A 21476-nucleotide genomic window follows, 5' to 3' on the forward strand; every position below is an offset into this window, starting at 1 on the left:
GTGCTGTTCAATTTTAATTAGGTGAGGACAAGACAAGACTTCAACCATACTTCTGTGTCTCAGGTACTTCGAATTGGAAGGAGAGACTGCTACAAATTAATTATACATGTTGCTAATGTAGCAGTTGCTCAGGAGATGTGTGACAAAGATTGTATCTTTAGCCACGGACAACATTTCCCTTGAAACCTGAGATGATCTAGATAAAGCACCTTCCGCCCCATTGCATACAGATTTGCACACGTTGACAGATTGCATTTCAAAAATACTTGTGTTTGATCTGCATTGCAAAGAGCAGATAGCATGAAAAAACTTGCATTTGTATAGCACCTTTCACGGCCTCAGAACAGCCCAAAGCGCTTTACAGCCAATGAAGTACTTTTGAAGTGTAGTCACTGTTGTAATATAGGAAACGCAGCAGCCAATTTGCGCACAGCAAGGTCCCACAAACAGCAATGAGATAATGACCAGATAATCTGTTTTAGTGATGTTGATTGAGGGATAAATATTGGCCAGGACACCAGGGTGAACTCCCTTGCTCTTCTTCGAAATAATGCAGTGGGATCTTTTACAATGTTTAACACCTCATTTAAAAGACGGCACCTCAGACTGTGCAGCACTTCTTCAGTACTGCACTGGGCGCCTCAGCCTAAATTTAGTGCTCAAGTCTCTGGAGCGGGACTTGAACCCACAACCTTCTAGAGAGGGCTACCACTGAGCCAAGGCTGACAGGAAAACAATCCATCTAGGATCGATTACCTTTACCAGGGCACCTCTCTGTCCCCTGAGCCTCAGGAGCAATCTATCGGAGGGGCAGGGTAACACTTCCATCGCCTTATCGGGGCAGGTGGATCGCGTTATGGCTCCACAGACACATCATGGCAGGCTGTGGACTGGAAGCCTATGAAGCACTTTGGGATGGATTATTATGTTAAAGGTGTTATATAGATGCAAGTTGCAGGGCTAAGGGAAAGAGCAGGGGAGTGGGACTAATTGGATAGCACTGGCAAATGGGCTGAATGGCCTCCTTCTATGTGTGATTCTAATTAAATTTCCCCTCTTCTTTTATCCCCCCCACAATCATCTCCTCTCCTGGAGGTGTTGACTTGTTGCTGGGTTATAGTTCCATGCATGGCAAGCAAACACTGAGTGCTTCACAAGCCATTTGAATAGGGGAGAATCAAACAATCCAGATGTCTAAATGCAAGCACTTCTAGCAGGGCTCACGGATAGTGATTGGCAGTGTGAAGGCTATCTCTTCTCCCTAACTCAGTGGGGGACTGAGTTCAATTGTACCACTCCCCCAGCTGGGATCTCCTAACTCAGTGCTGTCCAATAGAAATCACTGACTAGCCACGGGTGTGGCTACGGTGACACCGTTTTAGCCAAATGCACTGAGATGGACGCAAATGATCCCACGGCACTACTTCAAAAAAGAGCAGGGGCGTTCTCCCGATGTCCTGGCCAATATTTATCCCTCAATCAACATCACTAAAAATTATCTGATCAATATCACATTGCTGTTTGTGGGACCTTGCTGTGCGTAAATTGGCTGCCGCGTTGCCTACATTACAACAGTGCACATTCCAAAAATACTTCATTGGCTGTAAAGAACTTTGGGGTACCCTGAGGTTGTGAAAGGCACTATATAAATGCAAGGTGTGTGCGCATGCATGTGTATGTTATTCCCTATTCCCTCACGTATGCATCAAGCCTCCCCTTTAATGCATCAATACTATTTGCTTCAACCACTCCATGTGGCAGCAAGTTCTCACGACTGTTTGCTTGTGTGTGTACATTTATTTATTAATTCACAGGTAAGGCAGGGTTTGTCTTGTGCCTCAAAACCATAAGATGGCTGACAGGTGCCAGCTTGTCTGGACTGCTGAAAATCCTGTTTGTTCTTCATCCTCAAACTGGTTTGAGGTGCTAATCAGGCCAGGAGGGCCAGCCTTGAGGCATAAACAACAACTAGCAGGTATTCAATTTACTTTCAAAAGGGAACTGTCAAGGAGACAGTTGAGAAGGTGGGCGGAGAGAACCGGCCGTATGGGAAATAAGGAGATTTCCTGAATTCCCCGTGAACGGTTCTATCGCGCTATACTATCACGCCCCCTCCCTTTTTCCGTGAGAATCTCTTTCAAGGGAGCCAGTTTGCCTTGTTTGTAGCCAAATCAAAAGAGAAAGAGAGCATATAACCAATGGGGTTAAGGGATCGCTGGAGATAGCAAGGAAACAAAAGAAGGGGGATGTGGATCAGAGGGTTTCCAGGAAACTGGAGCGACAGAGAAACCTGGGGAGCAAAGTTCTTTCCACAGCTTACTGCTGAAGAAAGACTGCATGAAAGGTGTGGGAGGAAGTGATTAAACAGCACAATGTATACTGTCACTGGTTAAAATCGCTGCCCTAAGCTCTGGAATTCCCTCCCTAAACCTCTCCGCCTCTTTCTCCTCCTTTAAGATGCTGCCTAAAACCTACATCTTTGACCAAGCTTTTGGACACCTGTCCTAATATCTCATGTGGCTTGGTGTCAAATTTTGTTTGAAAATCGCTCCTGTGAAATGCCTTGGGATCTTTTACTATGTTAAAGGCGCTATATAAATGCAAGTTGTTGTTGTTAGCAAATTGTAAACAATTTTACAACACCAAGTTATAGTCCAGCAATTTTATTTTAAATTCACAAGCTTTCGGAGATTTTCTCCTTCCTCAGGCAAATGTTTGCCTGAGGAAGGAGAAAATCTCCGAAAGCTTGTGAATTTAAAATAAAATTGCTGGACTATAACTTGGTGTTGTAAAATTGTTTACAATTGTCAACCCCAGTCCATCACCGGCATCTCCACATCATGACTACCGTTGTTAGCAAAGTTAGCGATTCAACTCGAGCCTGTAATTAACCCGACGTGTGGTGCGCTGGTGTCTGTGCCCTCCACAAAGACCAAGAGCACAATGGCAGTGCCAGTTACACTGGCGAACTACGGTCTGAGAGAGTCCTGATGTCATGAGTTCTCTGCAGGTGTAGAAATGAGGGGCTGAAGCTTCTGGACTGTACGGAAGTCGAAGACTGCTTTCAGCGAGCGCAGCTAGGCCACTGAAATTCAGTACTGCTCATGAAAAATACCCTTTTCGCTGGCTGGCACGTACCTTTCCCACAGTGGCTCAGTTGGTAGCAATCTTGCCTCGGAGTCAGATGGTCAAGTGTTCAAGCCTCATTCCAGAGACTTGAGCACATAATCCAGGCTGACACTCCAGTGCAGTACTGAGGGCGTGCTAAACTGTCGGAGGTGCCAACTTTCAGATGAGACATTAAATCGAGGTCTCGTCTGCCATCTCAGGTGGACATAAAAGTCCCATGGAATTTTCGCAGAAGAGCAGGGCAATATTCCCCGGCATCCTGGATGATATTTATCCCTCAACCAACATTGCTAAACAGATTATCTGGTCATGTTTGTGGGGTCTTGCTATGTGCAAATTATTTGCCCTGTTTCCTACAGTACAACAGTGACTACACTTCAAAAAAGTACTTTATTGGCTGTAAAACTCTTTCGGATGTTCGGAGGTCATGAAAGGCGCTATAACAACAACTTGCATTTATATAGCACCTTTAACGTAGTAAACTGTCCCAAGGCGCTTCACAGGAGCGATTATCAAACCAAATTTGACATCGGGCCACATTAGGAGATAAATATGAGTCCTTTTTTGTGGTCTTTGACTCTATTTTTCCCATTGTTTCTGTCTGACTTTTCTGTGTCTCCTCTCTATATATCATCTTGAGTGTCTATGTTCGGTTTGCCACCTCTTGGTTGAATGTATTCCTGGAGGTTTCATCACATGACCTCCCGCCTCCAACTACATAGCCCAGTCAATCCACCTTTTTTTAGGTTTGAGGAGAAAATTCCAGAGCTTAGGGGCCTAGACAGCTGAAGGTACAGCCTCCAGTGATGGGGCGAAGGGAGTGGGGGAAGCACAAGAAGCCAGAGTTACAGGAACTGGAGGAGGAGGAGAGATAGAGGGGGTTGAGGCTACGGAAGAATTTGAACAAGATGAGAATTTTAAATTGGACGCATTGGTGGACCGGGAGCCAATGTAGGTCAGCGAGCACAGGGGTGACGGTGAACGGGACTTGATACGGATTAGAACAGAGTTTTGAAATGAGCTGAAGTTTATGGAGATAGAGGGTGGAGGACGGGAGGCTGGCGAGGAGAGCATTGGAATAGTCGAGTCTGGAGGTGACAAACGACCAGATCATCTGTTTTAGTGATGCTGGTTGAGGGATAAATGTTGGTACGGTCACCAGGGAAACTTCCCTGCTCTTCTTCAAAAAATGTCACAGAATATTTTACGTCATCTGAGAGGGCAGATAGAACCTCGGTTTAACATCTCATCCGAAGGATGGTGTCTCCAACAGTGCAGCACTCCCTCAGAAGTGTCAGCCTGGATTATGTACGCAAGTCTCTGTTGGGGGGGCTTGACTCACAACCTTCTGATTCAGAAAGGAAAGTGCTACCACTGAGCCAAGGCTGACACCAATAGTCAATGATCAAGTCCAAATCCTTCTGTTTGCCAACTTAGCTCTAATGGACACCTATCAAGTGTGTTTACATGTTTCCCATACTAATGTCCTAAGGACATGGCACAGATCTCTGTACTAGAACCATGTGGTTTACTTGTTCGATTGTTCAGTCCATTTCAAAAGATTTAGCCTTTAGAGAGTAGTACTTACAAAATAAAGTACAAATGCCATTATTTTGATCTTATAGAATTTTATGATGTGGAGATACCGGTGATGGACTGGGGTGTACAAATGTAAGGACTCTTACAACACCAGGTTATAGTCCAACAGTTTTATGTGAAATTTTATTTGATTTTCAAATAAAACTGTTGGACTATAACCTGGTGTTGGATGATTCCATTGAATTTTATAGCACAGAAGACAGACATTCGGCCCATCGTGCCTGTGCCAGCTCTTTGAAAGAGTTATCCAGTTAGTACCATTCCTCCACTCTTTCCCTATTTTTTTTTTCATTTTTAAGTATATATCCAATTCTCTTTTGAAAATTACTATTGAATCTACTTCCAACACCCTTTCAGGCAGTGCATTCCAGATCATAACCAACTGTGTTAAAAAAATTCTCCTCATCTTCCCTCTGGTTCTTTGCCAATTATCTTAAATCTGTGTCCTCTGGTTACCGACTCTCCTATCAGTGGAAATAGTTTCTCCTTATTTGCTCTAGAAAAATCCCTCAATTTTTAACACTTCTATTAAATCTCCACTTAACCCTCTCTGCTCCAAGGAGAACAATCCCAGCTTCTCTAGTCTCTCCACATAACTGAACTGTTTTATTTAATTGGTCAGTATAGTAATAAATCTGCCTTACCTTGTCGAATCCTTTCAAGCCACCATGTATACTATTTGGCTCGTCGTTAATGGGCAGCTGATATTCCTTCCCATCTACACTGAATTTCCCTTTGGCAATTCGATTGGCAACACGGCCAATCACTGCCCCAAAGTAGGGGTGCTTGTTAACATAGCCTGTAACCATAATTGAAACAAGTTTTATCACAATGGCGTGTAGTATTGTGACTTCATAACAATTTGATGTTCTCTACAGCTTTCCTCTCCCTCCTCTTCCAAACTGCCCTTTGGAATGAGCAATGAAAAATGTTCACTTATTTTGACAGTTAATATCCCACAATAAATACAACTAGACGAGAAAAAAAAAAGGATTTAAAATAAGCAAAGAGGTGTAGGGAATGTTTGCCTCAGATCTGAAAAAAAAAACTTCCCGTCCGGGGCACGTTAATGAGGCCTGTCTATTGACAGAAGCCCGAATCCCGGATCCCGGCGCGCCTACCTTGCAAAGTGTCAAATCCCAGGACAATGTCGGCCGCATTCCCGCTCCGGTCTTTGGTCTCGAGACTCGTCACGATGCCGCCGAGGGACAGAACGCTCAGCGTCACCGGGTCGGAACGCAGCGTGAACCGGTGCACGAGCGTCCCGCCGGGCAGCGTCCCGAACACGTCGCCGCTGACTTCAGTCATAGTCTAAACCGGGGCTTCGAAGGAGACTGAGGGCGCTGTCGCCTCGGTTAGTCAGACGGTTTTTTTTTTGTCCGTTTCTTTTCGCACTCCTTACTGATCACATGATGCAACCCCTGACTTAATATTTATTACAGTCGAAAGTTAATTCGGATTTTGCAAATCCAGTTTTTCTTTCCCTCTCTTGCAACGGCACTTTCTTGTTAATTCGACCTAAAAATATAGCGCTATCAGCCGACCTACTCTCTGTTACTGAAACGAAACAAGAAAAAAAATGATCACTACCCAGTGACGTGGAGCAATTCTGGTTATCAATCAGCCTCTTCTTCCCCTGTAAGTCATGATGTGGAGATGCAGGTGATGGACTGGGGTGGACAAATGTAAGGAATCTTACAACACCAGGTTATAGTCCAAAAATTCTGGAGCAGAAATTGATAGCCAAGTTCCGCACCCATGAGGACGGCCTCAACCAGGATCTTGGGTTCATGTCACGCTACACGTAACCCCACCAGCGAAAAAAGAGTTCTCTGTTTTTAATACAACTGGTCATTCTCTCTCTCTTCCTTTCGGATGTTTCTCTCTCTCTCTCTCTGTCTTTGGGTTCGGACCGTTTGTATATTCAGTAGTCCTGTATGTACTGTCTCTCTGTCTGATTGCCTTAACAACGGGCAGTTGGAAAGATTATCTGTAATCACCAGGCATTGTTCTCTGACTATATGCGGTAACCTTCAAGGAATCCCACACTCACCTGATGAAGGAGAAAGCCTCCGAAAGCTTGTGATTTTCAAATAAAATCTTACAACCTGGTGTTGTAAGATTCCTTACATTTCCCTTGTAAGTCGGAGAGGTTCCTTGCAAAAAGCTACCATATTTTTAAATTCGTTCGTCGGATGTGGGTGTCGCTGGCAAGGCCGGCATTTATTGCCCATCCCCCTAGTTGCCCTTGAGAAGGTGGTGGTGGTGGGCCACCTTCTTGAACTGCTGCAGCTCTGTGGTGAAGGTGCTCCCACAGTGCTGTTGGGTAGGGCATTTTGGGATTTTGATCCAGCATTGATGAAGGACAGAGATATATGACTAGTTGGGTTGGGGTGTGACTTGTGGGGAAGGGAACTTGGAGGTGATGGTATTCCCATGCATCTGTTGCCCTTAGGGTGGTGGTTCACCACCACATCAGGAGGTTGTTAGGAATGAGATTCATAGTGACAGGGTGAATAGAAAGAAAGCATTTATAAAGTGCTTTTCATGACCTCAGGATGTCCCAAAGTGCTTTACAGCTAATTAAATACTTTTTTTGAAGTGTAGTCACTGTTGTAATGTGGGAAATAGGGATGAGGTAGGCCAATTGGCTTATTTTATTTCATCCACCCAGAAAGGTTCAATTATCTTCCCCTCCCCTGTTGCAGTATTCAGTTGTTTCTTAAATTGCTAACAGATTTTCACCTTCATTACCTGGTCGAGTCCAAAAGCGTCAGACAGATTCACTTAAATGTATGAATATGTGTTGATTTAAATTTGAAGTATGGCTGTGTTCTAATAACATTTTTAAAAATAATAACCTAGATTATTTTTTCCCCTCTGAAAAATTAGGTCAGAAGATGTTCCAGAGGTCATACTTTGCCTTTAGGAGATTGGGGAATGGGAAGGAGCCATACACTAGTTATGTACTAGTCAACCCCTCATGGCATTGCAAACAGGGAGTTAAGTGTAGTCTTTAGTTGAAGTGGTGTTAAAGTGTGGGGAATAATTGTACCAGGGCACTCAAACATAATTCAGTCCCATATTAAAGTCATATATTCTGTTTTTTATTTTTATGATGCATTTATTTTATATTATAGTTAAATAGCAAAAGTGTAAACATTTTGGGAACCAGAGAAGTAGAGTTGGTTGGATCATCAGAGTTTCTCTGCTGTGCAGGCTGAAGAGCTGGAAGATGCAAAACTGAGACTCTATAGCGCCACCACTGTTGGGAAGGTGTAACACTGAAGTTTACTTGGGCAGTTTCTATTATAAATGCGGATGTAGGAATTTATAGTGGGGAAAAGTTGACACAAAATATGATTCAATAACATGACTGGAAGTCAGGTTTTGTAGACAGTGCATGCTGATTTTTAATAATTACTATAGATGGATAGGCCATTGTCCTCTAATTTTGATATCACTTCTTTTCATCTTTTGATTCCTTTTGTTTTCTAGGTTCAGTGACATATCGTATGTATTCCTTCACTAGAGCATTTGCCACTTAGCTGGACTGAGCTCAGGAACGTCTTAATGTTGGGTATAGTTGATGTTTGCTATGACTCCTTAATTTAAGTCTCTTGTGTGCTGTGTCACATTTTTGTCTTTTTACTTTATGTTGGAAAGCACTAGACTTCAATTTTTGTTTATAATTCTGTCGTAAAAGCAATCACTGGGGATTCTAGTTTTCAATCTATCTGACAAGCCAACAAATAAAGAACAATGACCAGAAATGAGTGATGCCCGGATAGCGGTCCAATATTTTAAAGGTAGCTCATCTGCAAACTTTTAACTTCTACTGGTTACAAACAGTTGTTTCAAGGGTCAGGTTAATTTTGGAACAAATGTGATATGAAAGGCTGATATCATAACTGGAGCTCCTATTCCCCTTTATTTACTAACCCTTTTGCAGTAGTAGTATTACTCATTTCCCCATTCTCAGCAACCGTAATATCAACCTTACAGGGACCATTTTTCAGACTGTTGAGCATCAAAGGACTTCAGACAGTTACTTGGAGGCAAGTACCAGGAATGCAGCATGATTTGAGTAATTCTCATTGCGAGTGATAAGTTAAGCCACCCAATGAGCAAGAATAAGGTGCTTGGTCACCACCGATTCCGTCCCCTGTTTCGGGTGGACCAGACTGTTTGCAATCTCGGCGTCCTATTTGATCCCGAGCTGAGTTTCTGCCCTCATATCCTCTCCATCACCAAGACCGCGTACATCAACCTCTGTAACTTCACCCGCCTCCGCCCTGCCTCAGCTCATCTGCCTCTGAAACCCTCGTCCATGCCTTTGCCACCTCCAGACTGGACTATTGCAATACTCTCCTGGCTGGCCTCCCATCTTCCACCCTCTAAATTTGAGCTCATCCAAAACTCTGCTGCCATATCCTATTCTGCACCAAGTCCCATTCACCCATCACCTCTGTGCTCGCTGAAATACTTTGGCTCCTGGTCCCCCAAAGCCTCAAATTTAAAATTCTTATCCTGGTGTTTAATTCTCTCCATGGCTTGCCCCTCCTTATCTCAATAACCTCCTCTACAACCCTCCGAGATCTCTGCATTCCTCCAATTCTGCACTCATGTGCATCCCCGCTTTTAATCGCTCCACCATTGGCGGCCGTGGCTTCAGCTGTCTAGGCCCTAAGCTCTGGAATTCCCTCCCTAAACCTCTCCGCCTTTCTACCTCCCTCTCCTCCTTTAAGACGCTCCTTAAAACCTACCTCTTTCATCTGTCCTAATATCTCCTTATGTGGCTCGGTGTCAAATTTGGGTTGATAAAGCTCCTCTGAAGCGCCTGGGGGTGTTTTAGTACGTTAAAGGTGCTATAGTAAAGGTCCGACCAAGGAAAGGAATGAGGATAACAAATGATCAGGGAACAAATACAGTTATAGAACATAAGTGTAAAATGACTGTTAAAAATAAAGTAAGTGGAACAATTAATAAAAACAAATTAAATTGCCTGTAGAGCAATGTGCACAGCATCAGAAACAAGACGAGGGAACTGAAGGCAATAATTCGTAATGAGGAGCCTGGTGTAGTAGGGATAACTGAAACTAACCTCAATAAAGAACAGGACTGGCAGTTAAATACTGCAGGATATATCGTATTTAGAAAGGATAGGGAAGGAAGAAGGAGGGTGGGGTAGCTTTACTAATTAGAGACAACATAATGGCAGTAGAAAAAAGGGACATAAGTAATATTAAGATAGAAACAGAATCCATAAGGATTGAGACAACAGATAAGAAGGGATCGATCGTGTTAATAGGGGTATTCTACAGACCATCTAATAGTGGAAGGGAGAAATTTGTAGGCAAATCTATGAAATGAGTAAAAGACATTGAATAATAATCATGGGAGATTTCAACTACCCCCAAATAAACTGGCAAGAAGAGGTAGGGAAAGGGGAAAATGGAATGTAGTTTTTACATTGTGTACAGGACTCCATTCTTACCCAGTACATAAGAAGCCCAACCAGACAGGAATCACTGCTGGATCTAGTAATGGGAAATGAACCAGAGCAGATAAGAGAAGTAAGCATAGGGGAACATCTAGGCAATAGCGATCATAACATAATAAGTTTTAAAAATAATGATTGAGGAAGACATAAGTAAGACACCACCAAGGTAGTAGATTGGAGGAAAAAAGCTAATTTTGAGGGGATGAGAATGGAACTATGGCAAGTAAACTGGAAGAAAATTGACAGAAAGAACAACAGTGGGAAATATTTAAAATGGTGATCAATAGAGTTCAGGAGAAATATATTCCTCTTAAAAATAAAACAAGAACAAACCAGCCAAAAATGAAACACCACTGATGAATAAAGAGATAAGGATAAAATTGAAACCAAAAAAGGCATACTCTAAGTACATAGACAATAAATGAGAGGATGACAAAAGGAAATATGAAGAAGTTAGGAAAGAAGTCAAAAAAACAATTAGGAAAGCAAAGAGGAACCACAAAATTAAATTATCAAGGAATATAAAAAGAAATAGTAAAGTATTCTACAGACACACAAATAACAAAATAAAAATTGAGAGGGCCACTAAGGGATACACAAGATAAACTCACAGGTAATGACAGCGAAATGGCAGAAATATTGAATAGTTACTTTGCCTCTGTATTTACCAGGAGACTAACAAGGTGGGCATGATATTGGAAGAAGAGATCAAAAAATGATATAAAGACATTTAAGTTAGAAAGGGGAGATAACTTTGAGAGGATAAAACCCCAGGTCTGGATGGATTGCATCCGTGAATATTAAAAATAAGTTAAGGAAGAGATAGCAGAGGCACTATTACATATATATGTAAATTTATTAGAAAAGAGAATAGTGCCAGAGGACTAGCGGACAGCTAATGTGATTCCTGTATCTAAAAAGGGAGATAGAACAAGTCCAGGAAACTATAGACCAGTTAGCTTAACATTGGTGGTAGGAAAGATAATGGAATCTTTACTCAAAGATGTAATTGAAAAACATCTAGAAACCGAAAATATAGTGGAGTAGTCAGCATAGATTTCAAATGGGAAGGTCATGCTTGACCAACCTTATTGAATTCTTTGAGGAAGTAACAGAAAGAGTGGACAAGGGTAATTCAGTAGATGTAATATATTTGAATTTTCAAAAGGCCTTCAATAAGGTAGCCTTATTGTAGATTCATGACTAAGGTCAGAGCAAGTGGAGTCAGGGGTCAGGTAGCAGAATGGATAGCAAACTGGCTACAAAACAGAAAACAGAGAGTAGGGGTTAATGGTAGCTACTCAGACTGGCAAAAGGTGGGAAGTGGTGTTCCACAAGGATCGTTGCTGGGCCCACTGTTGTTCACCATTTACCATTTGGATTCAGGAATCGGAAGTACAATTTCAAAATTTACGGATGACACCAAATTGGGAGGGTGAAGGTAACACAAAGAAAGAATGCGACAAAATACAAGAAATCATTAATAAACTTGCAGAATGGGTGTGAAATTGGCAAATGAATTTCAATATAGGTAAGTGTGAGGTATTACATTTTGGTAGGAAGAATAAAAAGGCCACTTACTGCTTGGATAATAAGAGTCAAAATGGAGTAGAAGAGCAAAGGGATTTAAGGATACACATTCACAAATCACTAAAAAAAAGTAGCGATGCAGGTTAATAAGGCCATTTTTTTTTAAAAAAAAGCAAACCAAGCACTGGGTTCTTTTCTAGAGGGATAGAATTGAAAAGCAGGAAGTTATGTTAAACTTGTATCGAACCTTGATTAGACCACACTTGGAGTACTGTGCACAATTCTGGTCTCTATATTATAAAAAGGATGTAAAGGCACTGGAGAAAGTGCAAAAAAGATTCACAAGGTTAATACCAGAACTGAGAGGATTTACTTCTCAGGAAAAGCTGAACAGGCTGGGGCTCTTTACTCTAGAAAAGAGAAGGCTGAGGGGTGACGTAATAGAGGCCTGTAAGATAATGAAAGGGTTTGATAGGGTAGCTGTAGAGAAAATGTTTTCACTTGTGGGGGAATCCAAAACTAGAGGTCATAAATATAAGCTAGTCACTAATAAATCCAATAGGGAATTCAGGAAAAACTTCTTTACCCAAAGAGTGGTAAGAATGTGAAACACACTACCACAAAGAGTAATTGAGGCAAATAGCATAGATGCATTTAAGGGGAAGCTAGATAAGCACGAGGGAGAAAGGAATAGAAGGATATGCCGATAGGGTTAGATGAAGAGGGGTGGGAGGACGCTCCTGTGGAGCTTAAACACTGGTGTAGACCAGTTGGGCCAAATAGCCTGTTTCTGTGCTGTAGAGTTGATGTAACTCGATGTAAGTTGTTGTTCGTTAGACCCCATTTAGAGTACTGCATTCAGTTCTGGGCACCGCACCTTAGGAAGGATATATTGGCCTTGAAAGGGTGCAGTGCAGATTCACCAGAATGATACCTGGGCTAAAAGGATTAAATTATGAGGACAGATTGCATTGACTAGGCTTGTATTCCCTTGAGTATAGAAGATTAAGGGGTGATCTAATGAGGTATTTAAGATGATTAAAGGATTTGATAGGGTAGGTAGAGAGAAACTATTTCCACTGGTGGGGGAACCCAGAACAAGGAACATCGCCTTCAAATTAGAGCTAGGCCGTTCAGGGGTGATGTCAGGAAGCACTCCTTCACACAAAGGGTAGTGGAAATCTGGACACTCTCCCTCAACAAGCTAGGTCAATTGAAAATTTCAAAACTCAACTTGATAGATTTTTGTTAGGCAACGGTATTAAAGGTTACAGAACCAAGGTGGGTAGATGGAGTTAAGATACAGATCAGCCATGATCTCGTTGAATGGCGGAACAGGTCTGAGGGGCTGAATGGCCTACTTCTGTTCGTATGTTCCTAAAGTTTGCTTCACTCTTAATCAGATTGAGAGAGTAAGAACACCAGCATTTTAAAGCATATTGCATATTGCAGTACAGAAAAAGCCAAAAGTTGCATTCTAAGTTGCGAGATTGCTCGTGGGATATCATATAGTTCAATAGATGACTTTTTAAAATTCATTTTTGGGACGTGGATGTCGCTGGTGAGGCTGGCATTTATCGCCCATCCCTGGTTGCCCTGGAAAGGTTTGAGTGGCTTGCTAGGCCACTTCAGTGGGCAATTAAGAGTCAACCACGTTGGTGTGGGATTGGTCACATAAAGACCAGACCGGGTAAGAACAGTAGGTTTCCTTCCCTAAAGGATATGTGAACCAGTTGAGTTTTTACTACAATCTGACAGCTTCATGGTCACTTTTTACTACTACCAGCTTTTTATTTCCAGCTGAATTCAAATTCTCAAACTGCCATGGTGGTTTTGAACTCACATTCTCTGGATTATCAATCCAGGCCTCTGGATTACCAGTCCAGCAACATAACCATTACAATACCGTACTCTGTGTTGCGCTAACTATATTAATATATCCTGCATTTCATTAGCTAGTGATTCTGTCATTATAAAACATCGTATCCTCTGGGTTTACTGTGAGCAGTGGCACAGAAGATTCGTGAGTGGTTATTTAAGAAGAAACAGCTGCTGTTACTAGATTTCCTCCCTTCTAAAGGCACGATTCAGAGAGACTGATACAAATCTAGTACTACGTTATTAATTGCAGAGAAAAAAGACTTGCATTTATATAGCGCCTTTCACAACCTTAGGACGTCCCAAGGTGCTTTACAGCCAATGAAATACTTTTGAAGCGTCGTCACTGTTGTAATGTAGGAAAGGTGCCAGCCAATTTGTGCACAGTAAGGTCCTACAAACAGCAATGTAATAATGATCAAATATTCTATTTTTTAGGTGTTGGTTGAGAGATAAATATTGGCCAGGACACTAGGGAGGACTTTCCTGCTCTTCTTTAAGATAGTGCGATGGGATCTTTTACATCCACCTGAAAGGGTAAACGGCGCCTCGGTTTAACATCTCATCCGAAACACAGCACCTCTGACCGTGCAGGACTCCCTCAGTACTGCACTGTAGCATCAGCCAAGATTTTGTGCTCAAGTCTCTAGTATGAGGCTTGAACCCACGATCTTCTGTTTCAGACAGAAGTGCTAACACTGAGCCACAGCTGACACTAACTGCAAAGGTTGAACGCCCCCCCCCCCCTCCCCCCTCCCCCCTCCCCCATTTACAAGGTTTGCCACAGATTCTAGAAAGTAAAAACAAGGGGGTCGACGCATGTACATATTATGTAAGGTTAAGAAAAATAAATTACTCCAGAGAAACCTGTCAAACCAAGTTGCTTCTACATAGAACATTTCTCACCGAGTTGTGTTTCAGTTCTTGTTTCTTTAAACAAGTACTTTTATTCGAAAGTGAAATAGACTTCTAAATGAGGATTATGGCCATTGCCAAGCAAATCTAGAGAGGCCTACCCATCACCTGCAGAGAGTCAGGCTTCAACAACGACTTGTATTTATATAGCACCTTTCACATAGTAAAATGTCCCAAGGCACTTCACAGGAGCATTATCAAACAAAATTTGACACTGAGCCACATAAGGAGATATTAAGACAGCTAATGACGAAAAGCTTGGTCAAAGAGATAGGGTTTTAAGGAGCATCTTAAAGGAGGAGAGTGAGGTAGAGAGGTTTAGAGAGGGAATTCTGGAGCTTACGGCCGAGGCAGCTGAAGGCACAGCCGCCGCTGGTGGAGAGCTGAAAATCGGGGATGCGCAAATACCTAGATAGAGATACCCAGTCACCTTGGTGTATTGCCCCAGAAAATCATTCCTCAATAAATCCATGGAGTTATGTCAGGAGGCCTCTGTGTTCTGTGAGATACATGCAGAAGTTCCTGGACCTGCTACTCACTCCAGGATTCTCCGTATCGTAGAGGTGCCCTCTCTAATAGCTCCACAAAGGATGGCATTGGACTCTGGCACCATCCCTGCCATCTGATGCACATCTTTGGAGAGTCTGCAATGCCTGTGTGTGGTTCTGGTGCTCTGCGAGCATTTCTCTTTTCATGGAAGGACCCTTGAGATCATTGTCTGAATGCTCAACCGACAGAGTTTACATCTCCTAAGCCTCTGCTCAGGTACATCATGCTCCATCTCCAATACCTCATCCTCTGGCTTTTTTAAAATTCGTTCACGGGATGTGGGCGTCGCTGGCGAGGCCGGCATTTATTGCCCATCCCTAATTGCCCTCGAGAAGGTGGTGGTGAGCCGCCTTCTTGAACTGCTGCAGTCCGTGTGGTGACGATTCTCCCACAGTGCTGTTAGGAAGGGAGTTCCAGGATTTTGACCCAGCGACAATGAAGGAACGGTGATATATTTCCAAGTCAGGATGGTGTGTGACTTGGAGGGGAACGTGCAGGTGGTGTTGTTCCCATGTGCCTGCTGCTCTTGTCCTTCTAGGTGGTAGAGGTCGTGGGTTTGGGAGGTGCTGTCGAAGAAGCCTTGGCGAGTTGCTGCAGTGCATCCTGTGGATGGTACACACTGCAGCCACAGTGCGCCGGTGGTGAAGGGAGTGAATGTTTAGTGTGGTGGATGGGGTGCCAATCAAGCGGGCTGCTTTATCTTGGATGGTGTCGAGCTTCTTGAGTGTTGTTGGAGCTGCACTCATCCAAGCAAGTGGAGAGTATTCCATCACACTCCTGACTTGTGCCTTGTAGATGGTGGAAAGGCTTTGGGGAGTCAGGAGGTGAGTCACTCGCCGCAGAATACCCAGCCTCTGACCTGCTCTTGTTGTCACAGTATTTATATGGCTGGTCCAGTTAAGTTTCTGGTCAATGGTGACCCCCAGGATGTTGATGGTGGGGGATTCGGTGATGGTAATGCCGTTGAATGTCAGGGGGAGGTGGTTAGATTCTCTCTTGTTGGAGATGGTCATTGCCTGGCACTTATCTGGCGCAAATGTTACTTGCCACTTATGAGCCCAAGCCTGGATATTGTCCAGGTCTTGCTGCATGCGGGCTCGGACTGCTTCATTATTTGAGGGGTTGCGAATGGAACTGAACACTGTGCAGTCATCAGCGAACATCCCCATTTCTGACCTTATGATGGAGGGAAGGTCATTGATGAAGCAGCTGAAGATGGTTGGGCCTAGGACACTGCCCTGAGGAACTCCTGCAGCAATGCCCTGGGGCTGAGATGCTTGGCCTCCAACAACCACTACCATCTTCCTTTGTGCTAGGTATGACTCCAGCCACTGGAGAGTTTTCCCCCTGATTCCCATTGACTTCAATTTTACTAGGGCTCCTTGGTGCCACACTCGGTCAAATGCTGCCTTGATGTCAAGGGCAGTCACTCTCACCTCACCTCTGGAATTCAGCTCTTTTGTCCATGTTTGGACCACGGCTGTAATGAGGTCTGGAGCCGAGTGGTCCTGGCGTACCCAAACTGAGCATCAGTGAGCAGGTTATTGGTGATGATTGAGAGTAGACTGATGGGGCGGTAATTGGCCGGATTGGATTTGTCCTGCTTTTTGTGGACAGGACATACCTGGGCAATTTTCTACATTGTCGGGTAGATGCCAGTGTTGTAGCTGTACTGGAACAGCTTGGCTAGAGGCGCAGCTAGTTCTGGAGCACAAGTCTTCAGCACTACAGTTGGGATGTTGTCGGGGCCCATAGCCTTTGCTGTATCCAGTGCACTCAGCCGTTTCTTGATATCACGTGGAGTGAATCGAATTGGCCGAAGACTGGCTTCTGTGATGGTGGGGATATCGGGAGGAGGCCGAGATGGGTCATCCACTCGACACTTCTGGCTATTCGGTAGCATAGTGGTTATGTTACTGGACTAGTAATCCAGAGGCCTGGACTAAAATCCAAAGTCATGAGTTCAAATCCCGCCACGGCAGCTGGCGAATTTAAATTCAATTAATTAAATTCAATTAATTAAATAAAAATCTGGAATTAAAATACTAGTATCAGTAATGATGGCCATGAAACTACCGGATTGTCGTAAAAACCCATCTGGTTCACTAATGTCCTTTAGGGAAGGAAACCTGCCATCCTTACCCGGTCTGGCCTATATGTGACTCCAGACCCACAGCAATGTGGTTGATTCTTAATTGCCCTCTGAAATGGCCTAGCAAGCCACTCAGTTGTAAAATCTCGTTACGAAAAGTCATAAGAATAAAACCGGACGGACCACCCGGCATCGGACCACCAGGCACCGGACACGACAACGGCAAAACACCAAGCCCAGTCGACCCTGCAAGGTCCTCCTTACTAACATCTGGGGACTTGTGCCAAAATTGGGAGAGCTGTCCCACAGACTAGTCAAGCAACAGCCTGACATAGCCATACTCACAGAATCATACCTTTCAGCCAACGTCCCAGACTCTTCCATCCTCTGGCTTACTTGTGAGTTGTGAATCAGCCCATGTCAATTCCTTATCTTAACCCCTCCGCCAATGGGAACAGTTTCTCGCTATCTACTCTGTTTAGATCCTTCATGATTTTGAATACCTCCATCAAATCTCCTTGCAACCGTCTCTGTTCCAAGGAGAACAACCCCAGCTTTCCCAGTCTATCCACGTAACTAAAGTCCCTCATCCCTGGAATCATTCTAGTAAATCTCTCCTGCACCCTTTCTAAGGCCTTCACATCTTTCCTAAAGTGCGGTGCCCAGAACTGGACACAGTACTCCAGTTGTGGCCGAACCAGTGTTTTATAAAGGTTCATCATGACTTCCATACTTTTGTACTCGATGCCTCTATTTATAAAGCCCAAGATCCCGTATGCTTTTTTAACCGCTTTCTCAACCTGCCCTGCCACCTTCAATGATTTGTGCACATATACCTCAGATCTCTGCGTTCCTGTAACCCTTTTAGAATTTGTGCCCTCTAGTTTATATTGCCTCTCCTTGTTCTTCCTATCGAAATGTATCACTTTGCATTTTTCTGCGTTAAATTTCATCTGCCACGTGTCCGCCCATTTCACCAGCCTATCTATATCCTCTTGAAGTATCACTATCCTCTTCACTGTTTACTACCCTTCCAAGTTTTATGTCATCTGCAAATTTGGAAATTGTACCCTGTATACCCAAGTCCAAGTCATTAATATATATCAAGAAAAGCAATGGTCCCAGCACCGACCCCTGGGGAACACCACTGTACACCTTCCACCAGTCCGAAAAACAACCGTTCACCACTCTGTTTCCTGTCACTTAGCCAATTCTGTATCCATGTTGCTACTGCCCCCTTTAATCCATGGGCTGCAATCTTGATGATAAGCCTACCATGAGGCACTTTATCAAACACCTTTTGAATGTCCGTTTACACCACATCAACTGTATTGCCCTCATCTACCCTCTCTATTACCTCATCAAAAAACTCTATCAGGTTAGTTAAACACGACTTGTCTTTAACAAATCCATGCTGGCTTTCCCTAATCAATTCACATTCCTCCAAGTGACTGTTAATTCTGTCCTGGATTATCGTTTCTAAAAGTTTCCCCACCACTGAGGTTAAACTGACTGGTCATTTTTTTTATTCATTCATGGGATATGGGCGTCGCTGGCGAGGCCGGCATTTATTGCCCATCCCTAATTGCCCTTGAGAGGTGGTGGTGAGCCGCCTTCTTGAACCGCTGCAGTCTGTGTGGTGACGGTTCTCCCACAGTGCTGTTAGGAAGGGAGTTCCAGGATTTTGACCCAGCGACGATGAAGGAACGGCGATATATTTCCAAGTTGGGATGGTGTGTGACTTGGAGGGGAACGTGCAGGTGGTGGTCAGTTCCCATGTGCCTGCTGCTCTCGTCCTTCTAGGTGGTAGAGGTCGTGGGTTTGGGAGGTGCTGTCGAAGAAGCCTTGGCGAGTTGCTGCAGTGCACCCTGTGGATGGTACACACTGCAGCCACAGTGCGCCGGTGGTGAAGGGAGTGAATGTTTAGGGTGGTGGATGGGGTGCCAATCAAGCGGGCTGCTTTATCTTGGATGGTGTTGAGCTTCTTGAGTGTTGTTGGAGCTGCACTAATCCAAGCAAGTGGAGAGTATTCCATCACACTCCTGACTTGTGCCTTGTAGATGGTGGAAAGGCTTTGGGGAGTCAGGAGGTGAGTCACTCGTCGCAGAATACCCAGCCTCTGACCTGCTCTCGTAGCCACAGTATTTATATGGCTGGTCCAGTTAAGTTTCTGGTCAATGGTGACCCCCAGGATGTTGATGGTGGGGGATTCAGCAATGGTAATGCCGTTGAATGTCAAGGGGAGGTGGTTAGATTCTCTCTTGTTGGAGATGGTCATTGCCTGGCACTTATCTGGCGTGAATGTTACTTGCCACTTATGAGCCCAAGCCTGGATGTTGTCCAGGTCTATATTTGCTGGGTTTATCCTTACACTTTTTTGAACAAGGGTGTAACATTTGCAATTCTCCAGTCCTCTGGCACCACCCCTATATCTACGGATGTTTGGAAGATTATGGCCAGTACCTCCGCAATTTCCACCCTTACTTCCCTCAGCAACCTAGGATGCATCCCAAGTGACCAGGTGACTTATTTACTTTAAGTACAGCCAGCCTTTCAAGTACCTCTTGATCAATTTTTAGCCCATCCAGTATCTCAACTATATCTTACATTACTGAGACTCTGGCAGCATCTTCTTCCTTGGTAAAGACAGATGCAATGTACTCATTTAGTACCTCGGCCATCCCCTCTCCCTCCATGAGTAGATCTCCTTTATGGTCCCTAATTGACCCCACCCTCTTACTACTCGTTTACTGTTTACATGCCTGTAGAAGTCTATTGGATTTCCCTTTATGTTGGCCGCCAGTCTATTCTCATACTCTCTCTTTGCCCCTCTTATTTCCTTTTCCACTTACCCTCTGAACTTCCTATATTCAGCCTGGTTTTCACTTGTGTTATCAATCTGATATCTGTCATATGCCTTTTTTTTTTCCATTTCATCTTTTGTCATCCAGGGAAATCTGGCTTTAGTTGCCCTGCCTTTCTCCCTGGTGGGAATGTGCCTAGACTGTACCCGAACCATCTCCTCTTTAAAATTTAACTCTTTTAGTATGTTTTTCCCCATTTATTTCTGTATCTTATGCTAGGGATGAGATTAGTTATTAAGGTTTTGATCAACTTTCAAGAACTCAGGAAACTTCTTAGAATCATGATCCTCCTGGTTAAATTTGAGTTTACTAAAGATTGACAACCGCATGTTACATACTTGGCCTTTCACACCAATCTCTTCATCACTTCCGTTGGCCCAACGCTGTATTGACTCAGCTCTAACTGTAGGGGGCGTAAAGCGACGTGAAAGGGCGGGCTGAGTGCTAAATAACTGACGTTCCCGGCAACCAATCAGGATGCTCGATTGCCAGCAGCCTCTACAATCGGGGAACGCTGGTCCAATCCCCGTTCGCGGAGCCGCCACCCCCTTTGTCCCACCGCCCAATCCGGATCAGCCGTCGCTCGGGGAAACCAGCGACCAATCGGTGAAAGGCGTGCGCGTGTCGACTCGAGCCCGACTGTCGTATTTTCGGCGGTCGCGGACAAAAGGGCGAAGCGTAGGGCAGAGCTCGAGCACAGCAGCGAGAACCACGGCCCCGGTTGAGGTGATCTCTTCGCACGGCAGCCTCGAGGCCTGTCCATTCGGTGTGAGTCTCAGTATTGAATGGTGGTTGACAGAAAGAGGGGCATCCTTATTTTATGACGGGAGGTGTCAGTTGATTTTTTTTTTGGTTACATAACAGTCGCGGCCTCGCTCGATAGGCTCGTGTCCACCTCCCCAGCCCTATTTTTTAATATATATATATAAGGGGTTTCCGTTAAGAATGTCTTCGGTGGACTATTACGAATCGGCGGACTATCTGGACGAGTATTACGAGTCCTCCCACCACCCATCCAAACGGCTCAAGGTCGACGACAGCGACACCGATTTCGACAGCGAGGATGATGAAGGACGCGACGTCGGTGGTTCAGATGCCGGGGTAAGCGGGGGATGGGGAGAGGCGGTTGGGAAGGGGGGAGGGGCGGTTCGAAGAATCGGCGTTCGAACGTTATGTAAGGTTCTGTGGAACGGAGAGACGCGAACAAAGGAACAAACGTTTGTATTAACGTTCCATATTCCGAACTTTGTAATTTTCCAGTATCTTTTCACACACAAATCCACACCAAAGGCAGTCATGCTGAAATCTTACCTCAGTTTAGCTATATTTCATAAATAGTATGCGCATAAAGTGTTTATATATTTAACCTCAGTTCTTTCTTTCTCTCTTTCTGAATTGTTTCCTACTCCATACAATC

The 21476-nt window shown here is 44.1% G+C and overlaps 2 protein-coding genes across 3 annotated transcripts in view; one reads left to right on the plus strand and one right to left on the minus strand.

Annotated features, from left to right (window-relative positions):
- The window catches only part of galm (galactose mutarotase), a 30174-nt gene extending 23877 nt beyond the window's left edge, over window positions 1–6297 (minus strand). For both annotated transcript variants that reach the window (XM_067989292.1, XM_067989290.1), the window contains exons 1-2: window positions 5850–6297; window positions 5373–5527 (exon numbers count right to left, since the gene is read on the minus strand). In XM_067989292.1, coding sequence (XP_067845393.1) covers window positions 5373–5527; window positions 5850–6036 — 342 coding nt within the window. In that variant the 5' untranslated portion in view covers window positions 6037–6297. The remainder of the gene's footprint in view (window positions 1–5372; window positions 5528–5849) is intronic.
- A 14395-nt stretch (window positions 6298–20692) lies between these two features.
- Window positions 20693–21476, plus strand: part of LOC137324695 (heterogeneous nuclear ribonucleoprotein L-like) — a 43018-nt gene continuing 42234 nt past the window's right edge. Inside the window, exon 1 of the mRNA XM_067989295.1 lies at window positions 20693–21160. Within this exon, the coding sequence (XP_067845396.1) occupies window positions 21005–21160 (156 nt within the window). The 5' untranslated portion in view covers window positions 20693–21004. The remainder of the gene's footprint in view (window positions 21161–21476) is intronic.

This window comes from Heptranchias perlo, chromosome 8 (genome assembly GCF_035084215.1).
Source record: "Heptranchias perlo isolate sHepPer1 chromosome 8, sHepPer1.hap1, whole genome shotgun sequence".
NCBI classification, from domain to species: Eukaryota; Metazoa; Chordata; class Chondrichthyes; order Hexanchiformes; family Hexanchidae; genus Heptranchias; species Heptranchias perlo.